The sequence below is a fragment of the Polypterus senegalus genome, chromosome 4, assembly GCF_016835505.1.
Source record: "Polypterus senegalus isolate Bchr_013 chromosome 4, ASM1683550v1, whole genome shotgun sequence".
In the NCBI taxonomy this organism is placed as follows: Eukaryota; Metazoa; Chordata; class Cladistia; order Polypteriformes; family Polypteridae; genus Polypterus; species Polypterus senegalus.
The window spans coordinates 235,352,311-235,375,062 of record NC_053157.1 but is presented as its reverse complement, the minus strand read 5'-3'; the positions used below and the strand labels follow the sequence as shown (position 1 = coordinate 235,375,062).

General features: G+C 40.2%; 1 protein-coding gene across 2 annotated transcripts; it reads left to right on the top strand.

The window, feature by feature from the left end:
• Window positions 1-16: 16 nt before the first annotated feature.
• LOC120528185 (zinc finger protein 415-like) lies at window positions 17-22,541 on the top strand. Of its 2 annotated transcripts, XM_039752271.1 has the most exons (4): window positions 17-143; window positions 6,666-6,720; window positions 17,516-18,075; window positions 19,935-22,541. In XM_039752271.1, exons 3-4 carry the CDS (start codon window positions 17,658-17,660, stop codon window positions 20,906-20,908), a joined length of 1,392 nt encoding a protein of 463 aa, XP_039608205.1. In that variant the 5' UTR covers window positions 17-143; window positions 6,666-6,720; window positions 17,516-17,657; the 3' UTR covers window positions 20,909-22,541. The 2 variants fall into 2 exon arrangements, with proteins under 2 accessions (XP_039608205.1, XP_039608204.1); XM_039752270.1 differs by lacking the exon at window positions 6,666-6,720.
• The last annotated feature ends 211 nt before the right edge of the window (window positions 22,542-22,752 follow it).

Below are 22,752 nucleotides of genomic sequence, written 5' to 3'. Positions count from 1 at the left end.
CGCGGCCATAGATGTGTACACAACTACACATAGAAGACTGGTGCCTTCGCTTCTGCCTGAAGACGGCTCGGGCTGACATTCGAGGTGCGTATCTGCACTTTCAGAGACAAAAGAGAACAGAAGAAGAGAAAGAGCGGTTGTAGGTAAGCAACGAAAGCATCGAGTTAGGTGGAGGCACTGCATGGAAAACAAGAACGAGAAACTGGAGTAGTGCGGGTGGTGGCAGAATAATAATAAAAAAAAAACACTAAAGCGTGTGGGAGCCCGATCAGAGAGAGGAGGAATGAGAGTGTCATTGAAAATGTGAGTGACAAAAGAAAGACGCGGCGATCTGCCAAGGTGCTCAGCACTTCGCACCGCCCACCTCACTTCCACACTCCGTTCACGCAGGGTGCCGCGCAAGCTGCTCGCTCGTCCCTTTCCATGGTTTGAATTTTGCCCGATTTTCGTGTGCGAAGGACTTAAGGTAAATCATGATAAACTTCTTTCACGTCACATTTGCAGTTCTCATAGAGTACCCCAAGGAAATATGTGGACGTAGGGAGGGTCGAATGAAACCATAGCCGATCCTAGCAGCGTCAGGTACAAGGCAGGAACCAACATGATGGGGCACACTCCCACAGTGACGCTGGTTTGATTCAGACCCCGCATTTAGCCTGACCTGAAGGTTTTTTTTATCTGCCGGTGCGGTTGAGACTGGAGTCCCCATAATAGAACCTACCAGACACCGTGGGGACGTGCAGACTCTGTAAAGACAGCAATGGGAGGTATTTTCAAGACAAATATGCAGAATCCATTAAACCTTAAAGCAGGGGTCCTGGAGGGCAGCAGTGGTTTCAGGTTTTCCTTCCAGCCAGTTTCCTAATTCGAGTCCTGGCTGATAATGAAAACTTAGTATTTAACTGTTTGGCTTATTAGTGTTTTCATTTATCCAAGATAACTTTTAATTGTACTGTATAGTTTCCTTGTCTGAGAACATTATGCATGTGTTTTTTAGACCAGAACACATTTAAACTTAATGGTCCTTCCAATTCCCCTCTCATTTATTTCTAAACGTTTTTTTTTTTTTTTTAACAGAGATACTTCATTGTGTATATGGACAGGTTTATTGTAATACAATTCTCAGTATTTTGTAAGAGTACAGATGCAAAGACTAAAATTGTTAAGTTGAACTTTAGTAGGGCTAATTTTGAGCAGATGCGACAAAGTCTAAGTAGGATAGACTGGGATAAGCTTTTAAATGTGGAGACAGTCGAGGAGCAGTGGAACAGGTTTAAAAATGTTTTACATGTAATGCAGGACAGATACATACCTAAATTTGGAAGTAATAGGAAACTAAAAAAATCTCCACGATGGATTAATAAAGATTTAAAAAAGAAGTTGCAAAGGAAAAAACTGCTGTATAAGGCATATAAGACTAATGACTGCAAAGAGAATCGTAGCGTATGAGAACATGAGGGCAGCCATTAAGAAGGATATCAGAGAGGCTAAAAGACAGTTGGAGAGGAATAGAGCAGAGAAGGCAAAGAAGACCCCAAGAGATTCTTTCAGTATTTTAGTAGTAAAAGAACAGTTAAGGAGGAGGTCAAGTTCATCAGGAATAGTAAAGGGGAATTAAAAGATACAGACAATGAAATAGCAGATGCCCTAAACTTACATTTTTCTGAGGTGTTTACAAGTGAGCAAGTGGATAACCTGCCAGAGGTAAACACAACTACTAAGGAGGTACTGAGGGATTTGGAAATTGTAGAGGGAGAAGTGCTGCTCAGATTAAATAAGATGAAATCAAACAAATCACCAGGCCCAGATAATATTTATCCTCGTGTTCTTAAGGAGGCTAGTGAGTACATATATAAACCCTTGACACATATTTTTAGGAAGTCACTGTGCACTGGAGAGATTCCAAAGGACTGGAAAATGGCAAATATCATCCCATTATATAAAAAGGGTGACAGGGCAGATCCAAGCAACTATAGGCCAGTAAGCTTAACAAGCATCACAGGAAAATTAATGGAAGGAATTATTAAGGATAAGATTGAGCAACACATGACAAGGACAGGAGTTATTCTGAACAGTCAGCATGGGTTCAGAAGGGGAGGTCGTGTTTTACTAACATGTTGGAATTCTATGAGGAGGCAACAAAAGGATACGATCAAAGTGGAGCTTATGATATTATTTATCTGGACTTTCAGAAAGCATTTGATAAGGTGCCACATGAGAGGTTGGGCATCAAGTTAAAAGAAGTGGGAATTCAGGGTGATGTTTTTAGATGGGTGCAGAATTGGCTCAGACACAGGAAGCAGAGGGTGATGGTGCGAGGAACCTCATCAGAACTGGCTGATGTTAAGAGTGGTGTTCCACAGGGGTCAGTGCTAGGGCCGCTGCTATTTTTAATATATATAAATGATTTAGATAGGAATATAAGTAACAAGCTGGTTAAGTTTGCAGATGATACCAAGATAGGTGGATTAGCAGATAATTTGGAATCCGTTATATCATTACAGAAGGACTTGGATAGCATACAGGCTTGGGCAGATTTGTGGCAGATGAAATTTAATGTCAGTAAATGTAAAGTATTACACATAGGAAGTAAAAATATTAGGTTTGAATACACAATGGGCGGTCGAAAATCGAGAGTACACCTTATGAGAAGGATTTAGGAGTCATAGTGGACTCCAAGCTATCAACTTCCAAACAGTGTTCAGAAGCCATTAAGAAGGCTAACAGAATGTTAGGTTATATAGCACTTCTGTGGAGTACAAGTCCAAGGAGGTTATGCTCAACCTTTATAATGCACTGGTGAGGCCTCATCTTGAGTACTGTGTGCAGTTTTGGTCTCCAGGCTACAAAAGGACATAGCAGCACTAGAAAAGGTCCAGAGAAGAGCGACTAGGCTGATTCCAGGTCTACAGGGGTTGAATTATGAGGAAAGATTAAAAGAGCTGGGCCTTTACAGTTTAAGCAAAAGAAGATTAAGAGGTGACATGATTGAAGTGTTTAAAATTATGAAGGGAATTAGTACAGTGGATCGAGACTTGTATTTTAAAATGAGCTCATCAAGAACACGGGGACACAGTTGGAAACTTGTTAAGGGTAAATTTCGCACAAACATTAGGAAGTTTTTCTTTACACAAAGAACGATAGACACTTGGAATAAGTTACCAAGTAGTGTGGTAGACAGTAAGACGTTAGGGACTTTCAAAACTCGACTTGATGTTTTCTTGGAGGAAGCAAGTGAATAGGACTGGCGAGCTTTGTTGGGCTGAATGGCCTGTTCTCGTCTAGATTGTTCTAATTGTTCTAATTGTTCTAATTGTTTAAAAGGAAGCACATTAACTGGAGAGGTGGGGGTTTATTGGTTTTCTGCATTTCCTTATTAACTGTTGTCTGCTTAAGGAAACAGGCAACAATTAAAACTCTAATGCATCTGCTAAAAACTTAAAATTGGCAATTAAGGGTTCTGAATTGTAACAGGTAAGATAACTAATAGTAAGCCTGAAAAATATCTCTTTAGTTCTAAACAAAATGGGTTCTAATTTAGAAACTGGCTGAAGTAAAAACCTGCACCCACTGCGGACCCCCAGGACTGTAATTAAAGACATCTGATCTGCAATGTAACTCAAATTTGTCTTAAGTTGAATACCAAGTTTTATTATCAGCAATGAATGAGTTCTAAATAGGGAACTGGCTGGAATGAAAACCTGCAGCCACCTTGGCCCTCCAGGACCGTGAAAGAGGACCCCTGCCTTAAAGAATAATTCTCCCTCCACTCAGTTTTTTTTTTTTTTTTTATTTTTCCTAACAATAAATGGTTAAATGTCAACTAAAAACGGTGCTTTTCACAAAGACTTCATTTTAACTACAATGAGTTTGATCATCTGCTGCGTTTTGTTAGCAATACATTTATTTTTGTATTTATTTATTTATTTATTTATTTTGAGACCTCATCAACGCAGAAACATGTAGAGTACTACGTGGGTGTTTAAAAATAATACAAAGAAATAAACTAAATTTTCACTCTGCCCAGACTTCCTTGCACTTAAACTTTTATTTAGGTAGCGTTCATGTCCTACATCAAGCCTTAATCTGTTATTTCTTATTCCATTTTGAACAAATCTTCATTTTTGTTTTGTTGGAAAAGTCTGAGTGATGACAATTGAACAGACAGCCATGTGAGTGAGAGCGCTAAAAACATCAAATTTCTTCTCATCCCCATCTTTATTTAGTCAGGTTTGAATCATCACTACAATTCTGCTCAGCTACACACAACTCCAAGCTGCAATTTTTATTTTTAATGCTTCTAGCATTCAAGCCAGCAACTGTTAATGTGTTACGTATTTTAATTTGGCACTTTAACACCAAACAATGCACCAAACTGAGACAGCACTGTATTGTTAACTGCTTTTTAGAGTCATTTTTATATGTAGAAAGTATTCAGTTCCTAATTAAAAAAAAACATATTTGCTTTACAGATATTATATTTTTACATGTGCCTTCATATATACATATATTTTTTAACATATATATGTTGACCCTGTCAGCATCAAACCACCAAATCCAAATCTGTGCTGGGGTTTGCCAAAGCTCTTCAGGTGGCACTAAAAGTTCACTATTAAGTCCATCACAAATAATAATAATCTCTTATATATAAACTGCTGAAAAAAATTAAAGGAACACTTTGAAAACACATCAGATCTCAATGGGAAAAAGAAATCCTCCTGGATATCTATACTGATATAGACTGGGTAATGTGTTAGGAACGAAAGGATGCCACATCGTTTGATGGAAATGAAAATGATCAACCTACAGAGCCCTGAATTCAAAGACGCCCCCAAAATCAGAGTGAAGACATTATGTGGCAGGCTAGTCCATTTTGACAAAATTGAATTGCAGCAACTCCAAATTGTACGCAGCACTTTGTATGGCCCCTGTGTTCTTGTATACATGCCTGACAACATCGGTGCATGCTTCTAATGAGATGACAGATGGTGTTGTGGGGGATCTCCTCCCAGATCTGGACCAGGGCATCACTGAGCTCCTGGACAGTCTGAGGTGCAACCTGGTGGCATTGGATGGACCAAAACATAATGTCCCAGAGGTGTTCTATTGGATTTAGGTCAGGAAAGTGTGGTGGCCAGTCAATGGAATCAATTCCTTCATCCTCCAGGAACTGAGCGTAATACATCCAACAAGTACTCGGGATGCTGCCACGACGGTAAAGTAGCTTTACCACCTTTGAGGGAGCCACCTGTGTCTTTACAACAGCTTCTTACACAGCAAACATCAGAAGCTAAAAATGAACGTGAACACATTTGAGAATACAACTCTTCTCTAGCATTTGCCTCCATGGGTGCATAGATAACTCAAATTTCTGGCCACGGACCATACCGTTTTAAAATACACGGGCAAATTTATCACCAAATCTCTCCACCATACGCTAACACTTCTACCTCTCCAGGATATGGACAGTTGTATGTTTTTGACACAGAGCAAGCTACTGAAGTACGCTTACAAAATAAAGCAAACTCAGCATGCAGCGAAAATTTACTTCTCCAGCTAGATTCTATGCTCAGAACCACCTACCCCTTTGCTAATTCATACAAACACATGCATGAAATCGCTCAGTCCAATCCAGCAGCATCTGTATGAATGGTTTTTCAAGGAAAACCCTGGGCAGGATTTACGACGATACAACGCCCCGACATGTCACCCCAATGTTGCAGCGGTTTTCATCGGTGAAGATGGCGAAACGCCTGCTGAAAGGGACTTTTGTATCTGTCCCATAGGCAACTCCTGTAAACAGATTTCCACGCTCAATATGAATTCCGATTCTATGGTTTACCCACTTTTATTTTCTTGCGGAGACATTGGCTTGCCACAAAGATTTACAACATGTTCCCAATAAAAGAACCGGCAAGCGAAGAAGGCCAATTTTACGCGTACAGATTAGCAATGAGGAATACGTTGAGTATTTTGCACTCCAGCGGCGAACTATTCTAACAGTACGTCGTAGATGCGTATGTTAAAACAGAGGGGCGCGTCTCAACTGTCTCAGATTACATCAACAAGATCTGCGCATGGAGCAATACAGTCTTTGAATACAGACGCACTGCAAGCAAACGCTGAAAATAACAACGTATGTGTAGGCAGAATGATCGTATTACCGTCCACATTTCCAGGGAGTCCAAGATACATGCGACAAAACTAGCAGGATGCCATGGCCATAGTACGTAAATTCGGAAAACCAGATTCATTTTTCACTTTCACATGTAATCCTGCTTAGCCAGAAATTCTACATGCAAACTGCGTCTTTCAAGAAGTATTTATTTCTTCTTGATTTCTGAATTCCTTTCTCACCGTTTTCATTCCTATTCTTACACCGCCGTATGCTACGGCGGGTGCCGGCTAGTAATAATAATAATGCATTTTATTTATATAGTGCCTTTACCATGCTCAAGGTGCTTCACTAGCTCTCAGAAAGAAACAGCAAGGTTATATGTAACATTGGATGCAAATAGTTTCTGCATAGAACACTAAAACAGATACACAGAGGATATATGAAGCATTTGTATAGAATAAAAGACAATTAAACAGAGTAAAATACTAAATTCAACAATAAAAAGAAAAGCCTGAACAAATCCCATCATTTGTGATATCACACACAGATTATCCGAAGCATCTGGACAGAGAGGAGGACTGAAAGAGGAGGCCGAATGTCAGGTGAAGTTCGACGCCTTCCTGAGCAGATGAGTTTTTAGTTGTTTTTTTTTTTTTTTTTTTTAATTAATGAATGATCGGAGTCAGCTGGCCTCATTAATTTCGGGAGGTCATTCCAAAGTTTGGGCCCTGCTGTCACCCATAGAGTGCAGGTTAGTGTAGGGCACAGAATCTGTGGACCTTAGTGGGTGACCAGGAGCAGGTCACTGATGTAGTGCGGTGAGAGGCCATTTAAAGCTTTATAAGTTAATAATTGAATTTTATATTTAGTCCTGTAAGACACAGGGAGCCAGTGGAGGAGAAGAAGGATGGCTGTGATGTGCCCTCTGTGTCAGGACAGAGTTTTGAATCAACTGGAGCTATGATTTAAGATTAGGAAAATGTATCTTCTCTAAACTTAGCATTTCTTATGAAACTTTAGGTATTTCTATACCTAAAAGTTCTTAACTCTTTGAAGGCTGAATATTTTTTCCAAACAACACAGTTTTCTGACCGCGCACAAAGCAATGGTTTCATAAAGAAATCAACACAAGATTTCTGTTGCTGCACACTGTGGCTACGAGTTCACCAGAAATGCGTGGCACACTGGCTGCCAGGCTGTCTTTGTGTGGCAGCGGCAGGCACAGTGCATCGCAATATGGTTTGTACTTTTTGTCATTGTAACTGGCGGTCCTCCCAGGCAAACGCTGCCATAGATGCATCAGCTACACAAACCTGTTCAGGACTATGATCAGCTGATGCTGGTACCTCACATTTGTTTTCGATCACAAGTCAGAGTCCTATGGAGTAATAATTTGCAAACGTCGTCCACAGCGTATTTTTGATTTATGCATTCGCTTCAATCTCTCGCCAGATGTCAATGCCATCTCTGCCACTGTTCACTTCTCGCTGCTCACTTAAAAATGTCAGTCAAATCAATGAAGCTAACTTTACTTCTAAGAAAAAGAGTCCACCTAAAACATATACGGCAGGTTTTGTCACCGTTTACAGTTCATTACCCTGCTTTTGACAAAAGTCGAGACCCGCCCTGAAAGAGTTAATTTCCTCTTCTGTATGCTTTAAGCATATGGCTTCGTGCTTATATAAGCGCGTTATCTTTATGTGTTACTTTACACACTCAAAGAGCCCTTAGGCGTGGGCACGAGCACGGTTTAAAACCCGACAAGGCTGTCACTAACTGAATAATAATGTTTACTCAAAGCTGTTAGAAATGGCAAGAATAGAGCAATACAGTTCTACTTATGGGGTTTTAGGAACCTCTCATAGATTATGCATTGTCATCTAGTAAGTTATTTATGAATCTTAAATAGCTATGAAAATACAGTTGCTTAATGAGGTGCCGATTCTTGTCGTTAATTAAACCAGTTCTTTAATTTTGTGGCTTGTTGCTGCTCTCGTGGTGCATTATCAGACAATTCCGAAATTATTGATTTTCTCTTTCTAAGAGCACTGGTAAAGTGTTTTAGGACCCTGAGCAGATCGACTTTCCTGACACTTTCACCTGTCTTTATTGTCAGATATTGTATGATGGACAACCAGTTGTTTTGGCGCATTTTGTATCTCATTATTGTTTGGCTGCTAATTAAGGAAAAAGAAACAATTAAGGGGTCTGAGTCTTCAAGAGCAGGTCAATTAGAATGAATGTAAAAGGACTTAATTAACAGCAAAAACAGGTCACTCATTAAGAAAAGGGTTAGAATGAAAACCTGCAGCCACGGTGGTCCTCCAGGACTGGAGTTGGCGACCCCTGGTTTAGATCTTTATATTGTATTATTGAAAAAGTGGGGGAATTTTTTCACAGACTTCAGTAGAGGAGGTAATTGGGCCGGATGCAGGTTGAAGTAGTTTATTATCTAAAGAGAACAAAACTCTTGGGTTATCATGGCCACTTTCTAATATTTTGCCTGTAGTTGGTGCATCTCTGTAAGCCCTTTGCTGGTCAGAGAAGATCTGGACGTGCATAGTGAGGCCAGTCTTGCGTGACATTCTCTCTCTCTGTCTCTCATTTTATTTGGAAGAAATCGGGACCATGGGGCGGGGTCCTGGTCCTGATATACAGACAAAAATATATTGTGTGGGAATTTCTTAATAAAATTCATTTTCCTTTCCACATTCATTTTCTGCTACAGCTGAGGCTCACATGACCCTTTCCCCAAGCACACATTTCAACTCCTACTGCATTCCCTGGCCAGGTGGGAGATATACCACCCCAAGTTCCAAAACCCCACCCCCAACCTCATACCAAGCCCGGGATCTCCTCCCAGCCTGTAAAACCTCTGCAGGGAGGCATCTAGGATTCATCCGTATCAGATGCCCGAATCACTTCAATTAGTTCCTCTCGACGCGGAGAGTCAGCAGCTCTACTCCGAGACTCTTCTGGATGTCTGCGCTTCTCCTCCTGTCCCTAAGGGAGAACACAGCCACCTTGTAGAGATAGCTGATTTCAGCCGCTTGTACCTGCAATCTCATTGTTTCAGTCCTTACCCAAAGTTCATGACCATAGGTGAGGGTAGGGACGGAGACTGATGGGTAACATCGAGAGCTTCGCATTTTGACTTGGCTTCTTCTTCCCCACTACAGATCGGTAAAGCGACTAGATAACTGCGCTCACCATTCCAACCTGTCTGTCAGTCTCAACAGCCCTTTTCCCCCTCACTTGTCAACAAGAACCCGAGGTACTTAAACTCTTCCACTGGAGGCATTAACTCGCCTCCCACTCGGAGAGGACAGTCCACTTTTGGTACCTTTCTATTTTTGTGATGCAAATCAGTGGGGTCGCCAACCCCATTACTTAACTTTTGGATTTTAAATTATTAGACTGGCCTACCCCAACCTCAAATACTAACCTTAAAGTTAGTGGGAGTGGAGCATAGTTACCAATAGGTCATCAGTCAGTCAGTCATTTTCCAAACCGCTATATCCTAACACAGGGTCCCGGGGGGGTCTGCTGGAGCCAATCCCAGCCAGCACAGGTCCCTAATGTTAATGTCCCCTTTCGGTGCCTAATCTTAAAAATGATAATACAACTTGTGTCACGATTATAGAAAAGTGCCCCACTTTTTTCTTACTGAGAACTGGCGGTGCTGATCCTCATCACTGTCTCTTCACACTCAGTCACAAACCATTCCCAGGATGCAGAGCATCCATCCATCCATCCATTTTCCAACCCAGGGTCACGGGGGTCTGCTGGAGCCACTCCCAGCCAACACAGGGCACAAGGCAGGAACCAATCCTGGGCAGGGTGCCAACCCACACCCACACACCAAGTACACACTAGGGCCAATTTAGAATCCACCTAACCGGCATGTCTTTGGACTGTGGGAGGAAACTGGAGCGCCCGGAGAAAACCCACGCAGACACGAGGAGAACATGCAACCTCCACGCAGGGAGGACCCGGGAAGCGAACCCAGGTCTCCTAACTGCGAGGCAGCAGCGCTACCACTGTGCCACTGTGCCACCCAGATACAGAGCAATGAAAGGATAAGTTTGATATTTTACACGTTGACGTTGTTTATTTCCAATCATGACATTAATTCATTTGCCACAGGAAATTGTGTTCAACAGTGAAGCATTTTATTTATCTTCTTCTTCTTTTTCTTTCAGCTTCTCCTGTTAGGGGTTGCCACAACAGATCATCTTTTTCCATCTCTTCCTGTCCTCGTCATCTTGCCCCGTCACACCCATCATCTGCATGTCCCCTCTCACCACATCCATAAACCTTCTCTTAGGCCTTCCTCTTCTCCTCTTACCTGGCAGCTCTATCCTTAGCACCCTTTCTCCCAGCTGACTCAGCATCTCTCCTCTCCACATGTCCAAACCAACGCAATCTCGCCTCTCTGACTTTGAGCTGACCCTCTAATGTCCTCATTTCTAATCCTGTCCATCCTCGTCACACCCAATGCAAATCTTAACATCTTTAGCTCTGCCACCTCCAGCTCTGTCTCCTGTGCCACCGTCTCCAGCCCATATAACACAGCTTGGTCTCACTACCGTCCTGTAGACCTTCCCTTTCAGTCTTGCTGATACCCGTCTGTCACAAGTCACTCCTGACACTCTTCTCCACCCACTCCACCCTGCCTGCACTCTCTTCTTCACCTCTCTTCCACAATCCCCATTCCACTGTACTGTTGATCCCAAATATTTAAACTCCTCCACCTTCGCCAGCTCTACTCCCTCATCCTCACCATTCCACTGACCTCCCTCTCATTCACACACATGTATTCTGTCTTGGTGGTCCTACTGACCTTCATTCCTCTCATTTCTCCACCTCTCCAGGGTCTCCTCAACCTGCTTCCTACTCTCGCTACAGATCACAATGTCATCAGCAGACATCATAGTCTACGGGGAATCCTGTCTAATCTCGTCTGTCACGGGATGTAATTGCTGTATCGGGTTGTCCTATCGGGCAATGGCCGCTGAAAACTGATAAATAAATATGAACCGTGGTCCTGTTTTCTCACACTTTCTTAAAGTGAAACCTTTTCTGCTTCAAAGTGGACGTGATTAAGGGCTTTATTTATTAACCTATACACTCTGGTATCCCCATTGTAAGCTACAAGAACAAACACTGCATTTAAGAATATAATTTTATATGTCAAAGGAATATATACCATGATTGTGAAGAAACAATTTTGACTTTAAAATCGGTGAACTCCAGGCCTGGTGGACCGCAGTGGCTGTAGCTTTTCCTAATCGGTGACCAGTTTTCACTGCTAATTAACTCCTTTTACATTCCTTTTTAATAGCCATTTATAAGGATTCAGTCCTCTGAATTTCTTTCTTTTTTAATTAAATGACAGCCAAACAGAAATGAGATGTGAAACGAGCCAACAGATGACCAGCTAAACTGGGATTTCGGACTCTAACCAGTCTCTTAATGAGAAGCCAATTCTGGCTGTTAATTAAACCCGTTATTTAATTCCATGGCTTGTTGCTGCTCTCATTCTGCCACAGCAAACCTTTCCAGAACTGTTGATTTTTCAGTTTTTTTCCGTCAAAAGGTTTTGGTGACCTGAGAGATCAGCCTTACCGAGACCTTCACCTCTCTTTATTTTCAGTTATTGTGTGATGGGCACTGGTCATGTGGCGGCTTGTTTCGTGTCTCATTATTGTTCGGCTGCTAATTAAGGAAAAAGAGGCAACTAAGGGGCCTGAGTCGAGTGAGTTAAAAATAAGGCAAAAGGAGCTGATTAGCAGCAAAAACAGGTCACTAATGAAGTGATGGTTGGAATGAAAACCTACAGCCAATGTTATATTTTCAGAATTTTGGCATTGACGTGGTGCTAAATTTTCATTTATATTTTCTGATTTGGCTGACACCATTATTCAAGGCGACTTACAACATTTATGATAACGATTGGCTCCATTTCTTTTGGTGTTCCAATTGGAACACACAGGCAGGTCAAGTGATTTGCTCTTCGTCACACACTGGTGTCAGCAGTGGGATTTCAAATCACAACTTCAAGTCTTAACTACTCCACCACACTGCCTTATCAGTTCTTGTGACGTCCTTAGCTGGATCTGATAACTCGGGGGGGCATTAAAGCTAGGAGAATAAACATGAGAGATGGAAAGAGAAAGCAAGAGGAATGAGAGGAGGAGTGTTTTTGAGTAAAAAAAAAAGATTACAATATACAAGCTTCAAGAACACGGGGACACAGTTGGAAACTTGTTAAGGGTAAATTTCGCACCGACATTAGGAAGTTTTTCTTTACACAAAGAACGATAGACGCTTGGAATAAGCGACCAAGTAGTGTGGTAGTTTTGACTTTTTTTTGCTAGTTTTTATTTTTATATTACTTCTGGTCTTAATTTTAGTTTTAATTTAGTTTTAGTTAGCCTTCATGCCATATTTTTAGTTTTAGTTTAGTTTTTATTTCACAAAGTCATTTTTATTTATATATATATATATATATATATATATATATATATATAGTTTTAGTTTTAGTAATTATAGTATGGTTAAAGCAATTTTGTGCCACAATGAGAGAACTGTAGACTTAATAATTTTGGAAATAACATGTATTTAATGGCAGTAGAAAACAGTATGTTCTGTTAAAAAAAAAATAAATAAATAAACCCAGATACTGAATTTGAACTGACTGTGGAACACACTGCAGTTTTGCATGCAAAATAGTAATTCTAATTTAAATGGTATAACTGAAACAACAAATGCTTCTTTCTCCATTGCACAGTTTACTAACGCCCCACCATAACAGTGATACAAAACAGCCTGACTGATTCAATTATACATCTTTCTGTTAATTTTCAAGAAAACTCTGTGCTCTAGAGAAGTGGTCATTCTGTTCCGCAATCCAGATGACAACTGTCCACAAACTGAAAATATGTGTTCAACAAATGCTTGTGAGGCCGGGGCACACACAAGGTCCAAAGCCACAGGGCTAAGTTTAGGATACACAGCCACCCTGGCTTGCCAGAACTGAAGAGGATTTCCAGTAAAATCCCCCTGCCTAACCTCCTCCTGATATCTCTGCATTTCATGTGGAGCACTTTCAGATGGCCAAGGCTGGTTTTCAGGGTTTAAGCTAATTATTTTATTAACCAAGTATTTGTATTTCTGAAGGACTGTGATGTTTGCTGAAACTGCTACTGTTTGTGTAGACTCATCTTGTTGTGCTTCTATGGTGTGATTGTGTTTCGCTGCCTCAGTCAATACAAATAACTCTGCTGTTCTTTTCAAAGATATTGGTTCAGGAGACTGTAGGGTTAGAGAGACAGTTAGATCCATTAGACATGCGGCTGCAGGGACTGGATCAAATTGATCACTAATGGGATCTAACAGACATGTAAAACGTTGGCGCAAACACTTAAGAATAACTTGTGCCAAATTTTTCTCTCCACTAGTTGACTGGAGATGTGCCTCCAGGTTTAGCAGGGAAGGTATCACCTCTGACAGAGACTGGCTATCTGTTTGAAGCTGATCTGTGTGCCTGCCAAATGGCTCCAATACTTTAAGTTGGTTTTCCTACTTGGCCCAATCACTGGTCAACAGTGTATCTATCCCGAGTTTATCAAGAACCTCATTAAGTGTAGCTTTAGTTTCCAGAAGTCGCTTCAGCATGTCAAGTGTACTGTTCCACCGTGTGGGGCTGTCACGAATCAGTGTTCGGCCACACCTTTAGAAACAAACAGAGAATAATGTTATTCTAATAAAAAGGTAAAAAGTTTAAACAAAATAATCACTTATTCCTAGTGCATCATAGAATAACTAAATGATCATTTTGGTCAAAGCCATTATTATTATTATTATTATTATTATTATTATTATTATTATTATTATTATTATTATTATTCACTATTGGTGTGAATTTCCCCTTGGGATTAATAATCTATCTATCTATCTATCTATCTATCTATCTATCTATCTATCTATCTATCTATCTATCTATCTATCTATCTATCTATCTATCTATTATATAGTGCCTTATCTATCTATCTATCTATCTATCTATCTATCTATCTATCTATCTATCTATCTATCTATCTATCTATCTATCTATCTATCTATCACCACTGTGGTTGCAGGATTTTGTTTTGTTCAGTTTCACAGTTAAAGAGTCATCTTACCTCTGTAACTGATCTCATTTAATAAGCTGGCCTTATTTTCTCTTCTCATATTCAGAAAAATGTGTCTTTTTTTTAAATAAAATATTTAAAAATATTGGCTTTTTCTATAGTACAAATGGTCAGTTCTTTGTGATTTTCCAATTAATTTGTTTTTTTTTTCTGTCTAGTTTACTCCCTTAATTGTACCATGATAATAAGCTGACACTGGGGCAGACAATGTTGAATGCTAAAAGGCTGTCTGCCTGCCACAGCTTTTCCAACAATAGTAAATAATGGAATACTGTACATAACCAGAAAAACTGGAAATTAAAAATTATGACACTGATAAAATTCTTAAAAACCAAGATAAAAAGAAATTAAATTATTACTGTGTACCATACTATGTACCAATGCCTGATGCAGTCTAATAAAAATCTTCCAAATTTAGTTTTATAATTTGTATATTGACAACAAATTTGGAAAATAACTGCTCAATTAGGCTAGGAGTTAAATTAAAAACAATCCATGGCTGTAATGAAAACCTGCGGTCACATGGCGTTCCCAGGATTGAGTTTGAGAACAATTTGTCTATGAGATTTCTTACTAAATATATTATAACTCAGATTTTTAGATAAAGACAAGCCTGTTGTCAAGTCAGTTAGTATTATAAAACAGGCTAAAGTCACACCTTTTAATCATTTGCTCATTTGCTACTGAAGATTTCCTGGCTCCTGATTGTTTCATGGCATCCTTCAATGCAAGCTGAAGTGTGTGTGCCATACAAGGCACACGTCGAAACCTGGATATGTCTCCATCTTGAAAGAAGTCTGTTGATTCTGCTTAGTAATCAAATAAATCACAGTTCAGCTTAATGTGTTTTAGGAAATGTTTTTTCTTGGTTCAATTTTGTCTTTTCTCCAATGTAGATTTTATGTATATTATTTATTACATGTTATTTAATTTTTATATATATATATATATATATTTTTTTTTTCCAGTCTTGTAAAAATCTTAAAGCTGCATTGAATCATTTGAAATAAATAATAGTTTTTTTTATTTATTTTACACACAGCCTCCAGAATCATCTATTAAGTTTAATCCATAAATATAACACTACAAAATAAATAATTTTTAAATATAATAATTTATTACAATTTTACCAAGACTAACTTAAATGTAATGTGCTGTATAAATGTGCTAATGTGTTGTATTATTACAAAATATAACAGACTAGAGAGACAATGGACACATATTGGATGGGTTTGCTGACCATTTATCATACATGCCACAATCTTGCTACCTGAAACAAAAAGTATCAAGCAGAATATACTGAGCTACGTAGCCAATATTTTTCAACTTACCTTGTTCAGAGACGCTCATCTCTTCTTCCTCCATATCCGAGTCCGACTCAGATTCAATTAAATCCAGCTCGATGAACTGCTGTGCAGAATATTCTCCTTTCCGTAGTATATCTATAGCTTTGGCTATGTTTGCTCCATTGTCTGTCACTATAATCATAACCTTGTCTTCCGTTATGTCGCATTCATCCAGAGTACTCTCGATAGCGTTTGCCAAAGCTTGTCCCGTATGCGGATGACATATGCATCGTAAACTTAACAAAGCGTGCTGTGCTTGGTTTGTTGGTGAATGATAAAAGCATGCAGAAATTCCCAAATACGAAGCCGTCAGACCCTTTTTACTCCATCCGTCTATACAAAGGGATAGCTTCCGAGCTTGTTGGACCATTTCTTTGATACGCTGTGTTGCTGTATTCATTTTATGTACGATGAGCGCATTTATTCGTGCAGCACGTGGCATGCTAAATTTGGGATCAAGAGAGGAAACAGATTTTCTGAATGAGGGCATGTCACACAGCCTAGTAGACATGCCAGTGTCAATAAACAAGTTTACTTGGGCGTCTTCGCGTTTTTGGTGTTCAGCTGAGTTTGTTCCCCAATTTGCTGTCCTCTGCAAACACGATGTTAATGTCTGCTGTCTTGTATGATGTGTACTAGAACTTGCATGTACACTCAAATTGCACTCGCTTTTCAGCCTTTCTTTTTCTTTACCCAGAAATCTGTCGTACGCTAATTTGTGATAACTATTTAGGTTCACTTTAAGGTTTGTTGGGTTTTTACCTTTAATCTGTACAGCACACAACGCACCCTGCTCCAACACTATGCACTTACTGTTGTTGCTTTCAGCATTTTATTTGAAAAACTCCCATACGGCGCTGTGTCGTTTTCTTCTGGACATGTTGATCGCAGAAACCCTCTGGTCTGATAAAGTTTATATGCTGAATTTCATCACCTACAGGGCAGGTTCCGGAAGTTTATGAAAATGCAAAAATAGATTCAGCCGCGTTCTTTCAGACATGATCACGAAAACTGATTTTTTTTTTTTTAGAAATTATTATTTTATTTCAGTTAGTCTTTTAAGCTACTGTAATCGTTTCGTATCATTTTAGTTTTTCATCTCAGTTTTGTTATTTATTTTATTTCAGTTCATGAAAATGTTTTAGTCTTCGTTTTAGTTTACGATTATTACCTTGGTAGACAGTAAGACGTTGGGGACTTTCAAACCTCGACTTGATGTTTTCTTGGAAGAAATAAGTGGATAGGACCGGCAAGCTTTGTTGGTGCTGAATGGCCTGTTCTCATCTAGAGTGTTCTAATGTTCTTTCGAGGCAACTCAGGCCCCTTCTTTAAGCAGGATCAGCTTCTCGTATTAATCTCCAAAATGGCCCAGCATCTTGGCTTTGATCCTGATGATTACGCCAAGGGGCCTGAGTTGCCTTGAAAGCTTGCATATTGTAGTCGTTTTGCTTGACTTCTCACTGCTATTGGTCTTATTGTAATTGAGTTGTGCGATATGAAAACATCACAGGCCCGAGACTCTTTGAAATGGTGGTCTTAGCTTGGCTTTGGATCTGTCTCTATTACTTTTTGACTAGACTTGAGCAGAGCTGTTTGTTTGAATTTTTAAAATTGTGTCCCCTTTCCCCATTCTTGACTTTGTATCGGTCAGCTGGACTTTGCCTTCCTGTCGAGTAGGTTTTAACTCCAAATCTGTTGAAAGCTTGTTAGGCTTGTTCACAGCATTTCAAATCACACATAAAATCTTTTACTGGTAGATTTCTGTGTTTGATTAAAAACTGGAAGCTAACCATTAAATGAGCTGAAGTTATTTTTGATGTGTCTATGAAGTAATCTAATCATTTGTTTTTGAACAGATGAAAAGGAGCCTCCTTTCCAGTTCACACAATCATGCAGTGAGGTGTCTCATGGCCTCCAGGTCAGGACTGTCCATCTGAGAGTGGAATCTTAGAAGAGAGGAACGGACATTTGTGGGGAAGGAAGAGTTTCACACAGAGCATGGCCTCGGCCAAAGACGGTGGTGTGGACGAAAGACCAAAGCCCATTAAAGAAGAGGACTGTGAGTGGGGTACACCAGAGGATTTGTGTCTGAAGGTGGAGGACTGTGAAGAGAGAATTTCGTTTTTTAAAGAGGAGGAATGCAAGGGGGAAATTGTCGAAGTTAAAGTTGAGGATTCCGGAGATTTCTCAGCTTGCCCTGAACTGCGAAGCTTTGAAACTGGGAATGTCTTCAAGCAAGAATTTTTTGAGGAATCTCAGTCCAGTTTACAGTATTGGGACCCTAAGGAGGGACAACTGGCTACCCACCAGAATACTGTGGAATGGAAATCTGAGCTATCTGAGTTTGATGAAGAAATCAATAAAGGAGACAGGAGAGAAGAAGAAGAGTGCCAGTCATCGGGGAGCGTGGGAATAAGTAAGTAATGCGATTAAATGTAAAAGAAAGCTTAACGGATGATATTTAGACATTCTACCTCTGTTTGTCTTGCCATTTGTGGGAGAGTGAGGTACACAAATAGTGACGGCTGGAGTACATAACGACTAACAATAGCTGACCTAACAAAGGTAATAAAATACAAAGGTTTATTCAAACGCAAAATGGCCGAGAGTGTCCAGCACATGACTCTCCTTTATAAAGGTGACATTTTAGCAGTGAAGATGAAACAATCATATCTTCATAATAATATGAATTCAATTAATTGTGCTCCAGTTTGGTGAAAAATATGCACCAAAAACAAAAAATCATTCCATCTGTGATTTTGGTCCAAAGGCTCCTGTCATTTCCTAAAGTTGTGCCCAGAGTCACTGTGATGGAGTGACTTGCCTGTGCTGATTGCATCTGAAAACTCACATCCTCACACAGACAGATGTTTTTTCCGGCAATAGATTTGTAAAACAGAGCACTGACCTTGCGCTGATTATTCTATAATTTACACCTACAGAATACGGGGGAACAGTTGAGCATTTCAGCATACACTTAGGTGTTGGAAATATACGAGGGGCATTCGAAATCTTTCAGAACTTTCTGTTAACTCTTATTTATTAAGAATTTCAAAAACAAATGTCATCACTTTTCTACATTTTCACCTTCCTTTGCGATGAAATTTTCCCAGCGTTGCGCCAGCTTTTTAACACTGGAATCTCTGAATCCTATGAAAAAACCCGTAATCCTGGGCCACCTTAAATTCCTTTGCACCTTTCCATCAGCGTCTTTTGTTTTGTAAGTGTGTCGATCAGCACAAGCAGCCAGCAGCCTGCTTGTCCCATCCCATCTACTGATGGAGCTCAACTCGGGCAAAAACGTTCTTCCAGCTCAAGCCTTGTTTATATGGGTTTGAGGTGCCTGGAGCTGCCTCAAGTTTTTTCGAAGGCTTCAGTGATTCTAGTGTTAATGCCATCAGCAAAACGTGTTTTTGGTTGAGCACATAGCCACTGATGCACTGCTGCTTTCACTTGTTCATCACATTGCTGCATCCGTCACACTAGTACGGCCATTTTTGAACATTTCAATCCACTCATTGACATCTCTACGATAGAGAACTTTATCTCCATACTGAGTACACATGCAGAGATGAATGTCTGCTCCCGGCACACCTTCTGCCCACGAAATCGTATGGCAGAACGCTGTTGGTGCAATTTCTAAGTTTCGCTGACATCTTCAACACAGGGTGACAACTCTTATTCTAAACTGCAAGGGCCGCAGCTCTGCCAGATAGAACTAGTCACATGACACTCTCAGACGTGACCAATTACTCCTCCTTCCGCCTTCACCGTTTCCAACGAAAACATAAAGGGGCGGAAACTTTTTGAACATCCCTCGGATTCATGTACCATCCCAAAATGTTCTCAATCATTGTTAATTTAGTTCTGAGAAATGCATGGGGGGACACAGCAAATCAGAGACTATCTCAAGTCCCTTCAACCCTCTACCAACACCCCTAATGGACCTCTTTAGAGTCCCCAGGCCAGACAACCGGCTCATTTTCTGAAAATGTGAAAGAAGAAGAAGAAAGTGCACACAGACACATGGATTGTCCATGCCTGTCTTGAATTCACGTGAAACACTTCGGATTTGTAGAACCAATTGAACCTCAATTTGAAAACGGGGCTTATTCAATCGAGACTGAACTGAATCGTATAAATTACAATTTCATTAGCGTTCTTCTTGGAATGCCTGAGGAATGGGACTGAGGGGGTCATTCAGAAACCTCAATCGGTGAGCCACCTCTCTGAAGGTTTATTTATTTCAAAACATTTAACTTTGTGTCATTACAGATTTTCATGAGAATGGCAACTTCTTCCCATCTCCTTTAACCGAGACTTCTCTCCAGCTGAGACTGCACCACAAACAGGGCAAAGAGAAGATGAAGAAATCAACAAGAGGATCAGAGAACTTGACAGCAGCCTCTTTCCAGTGCATCTCTCTTCCTGTGAGTGAACATATCGATTCTGACCAACACCAAGAGCACGGCACAGATCAAGAGGCTTTGTATGATGGCCGAGACTACGGACAACCTTTTAAAAATAAAGCTGACTGTAAAGATGCCGTGTCAAGTTATACAAGACAAAAGCCATATTGTTGTTCTGAATGTGGAAAAACGTTCCTCCATAAGAAAAATCTTCAGAGGCACATAATAATTCATACTGGAGAAAAACCTCATTGCTGCTTGGAATGTGGCAAACGATTTTCTGACAGTTCTAATCTCCAAAGACACATGAGAATCCACACTGGAGAAAAGCCCTATGGCTGTGCTGAATGTGGAAAAAGATTCACTGATGGTGGCTCTCTACAGACTCACACAAGAATCCACACTGGAGAAAAGCCGTATCGCTGTTCTGAATGTGACAAAAGATTCATTAAACTCAGCTCTCTTCAGAGTCACAAACTGATTCACACTGGAGAAAGGCCGTATGGCTGCTCTGAATGTGGCAAACAATTTGCTGTCCGTAGCCATCTTCAGAATCATAAAAGAATTCACACAGGAGAGAAGCCATATGTCTGTTCTGAATGTGGCAAACAATTTCCCAGAAGTAGCTCTCTTCAGAGCCATGAGAAAATTCATGCAAGAGTGAAGCCATATGTCAGTTCCAAATGTGGCAAACAACTTCCCACAAGTAACAAACTTCAGAGGCATGAAGGATTTCAGCCTGAAGAGAAGCTGCATGGCTGTTCTGAATGTGGCGAACAGTTTTCACAAAGAAGCCATCTTCAGTATCACATGCAAATCCACACTGTTCTACAGTTATGAAAGGGGAAGCAGATTTCCCCATAACAGTATCGTTCCCAATCCTTGTTTCTGTTCTAAATATGGTAAAGGATTCTGACTATTAAATAATTTCCACAGACACTTAGGAATCCCCTGTAAAGAGAAGCCTTATTGTTGAACTGATTGTGGTAAACGATTCTCAAACCACTGTGTATTTAATGGTCAATAAAGAATTCACACTGGTAAGAAGCCATATGTCTGTTCTGAATGTGGCAAACAGTTTCCCAGAAGTAGCTCTCTTCACAGCCACGAAAAAATGAATACAAGAGTGAAGCCATATGTCGGTTCCAAATGTGGCAAACAACTCCCCACAAGTAACAAACTTCAGAGGCACAAAGGATTTCAGCCTGAAGAGAAGCCACATGCCTGTTCTGAATGTGGTGAGCAATTTTCACAGAGAAGCCATCTTCAGTATCACATGCAAATCCGCACTGTTCTGCAGTTATCAAAGAGGCAGAAGATTTCCCCATAACAGTATCCTTCCTAGTCCTTATTTGTGTTCTAAATAAGGTAAAGGATTCTCACTGTTAAGTAATTTCCACGGACACTTGAGAATCCCCAGTAGAGAGAAGCCTTATTGTTGAACTGATTGTGGTAAACGATTCTTAAGCTGCCATGAATTTAATGGCCATGAAAGAGTTAGCACTGGTAAGAAGCCTCATGGCAGTTCTGAATGTGTCATGTGTTTCTCAGACAGCAGGATTCCTTATGGCCACATGACAGTTAACAATGGAGAAGTCCCGAAGGAAGTAAATTGAAGGGGAGAAGAATGAAGTAGTGGAGGAAGGACTGAATTGTAAGCCTTCTAACCACTCAAGGAGTACCTTCAGGTAGTGTATAAGGCTGAAAACTCAACATGCTTAAAAATACTTCAATGGCATGGCATAGTGGTAAAGACTTCAGACTTCAAATCCTGAGGTTGTGGGTTCAAATCCCACTACTGACACTGTGTGAGCATGACACTTGCATCTTGATGTATCTTTTTAAAAATTATAAAAAGGCCAGTTTACAGGGGGATATTAGAGTCATGGGGAACTTTAACTAGCTAAATATTAACTGGACTAACTTTGTCTAAGATCTTAAATGGCATCAAGCAATTTCTGGTACAGACAGATGCTGTTGTATTTCAGCCAGGGTCCCACCCACGGCTGGAGTTCATGTCTAATTTTTGCCTATTTTGTTAATGTTTTATGTTACTGATGTGGATTGTTTAGTTTTCTTGTGTCAATGTGTCATTCTGTAGGTTCCTTGTGTTGTGTGGGTGGTTCTCTAAGAGTAGAGGCTACCTGTCCATCACTACCGGAGCCTGCCATCAGCCCTATAAAGGCTGAGGGAAACCACAGTCCTTTGCGGTTCATTGTAAATGTGCTTGTGGTGTGGTGAGGTTCTCTTGTGTTGTTTTGTTGTTTTTTTTTTTTCTTTTGTGATTTTTCTGGATTTATTTTAATCTTTTGTTGTGTTTTTGGCCTCTTGGATTTTGGATTGGGACTTTATTTACTATTGGGATTACCTGCTTTGAAGCCGTTACTTTCTGTGATTTTTGCCTTGTGCTCTCTGGAGGTGATTTTTTAAAAACAGAGCTTTTTGTAAAAATAAACCTTTCATTTATAAAGATTCAGTGTTGCCCTTTATGTGTCTTGCCAATGTTTGAAGGTTATGACCCTCCTCTAGTGGGTATTTTGAGTAATTATTGGGATGTCGCAGCTTAGGAACTCTTTAGTTCATAACAGTGAACCTGATGGAGAACTTTGTGTCCTCATCCAGAAACTCTTACCTGTACTTCATAACAGTAAGGGATGAAGACTGAGCAGCTGAAACAAAGTTCT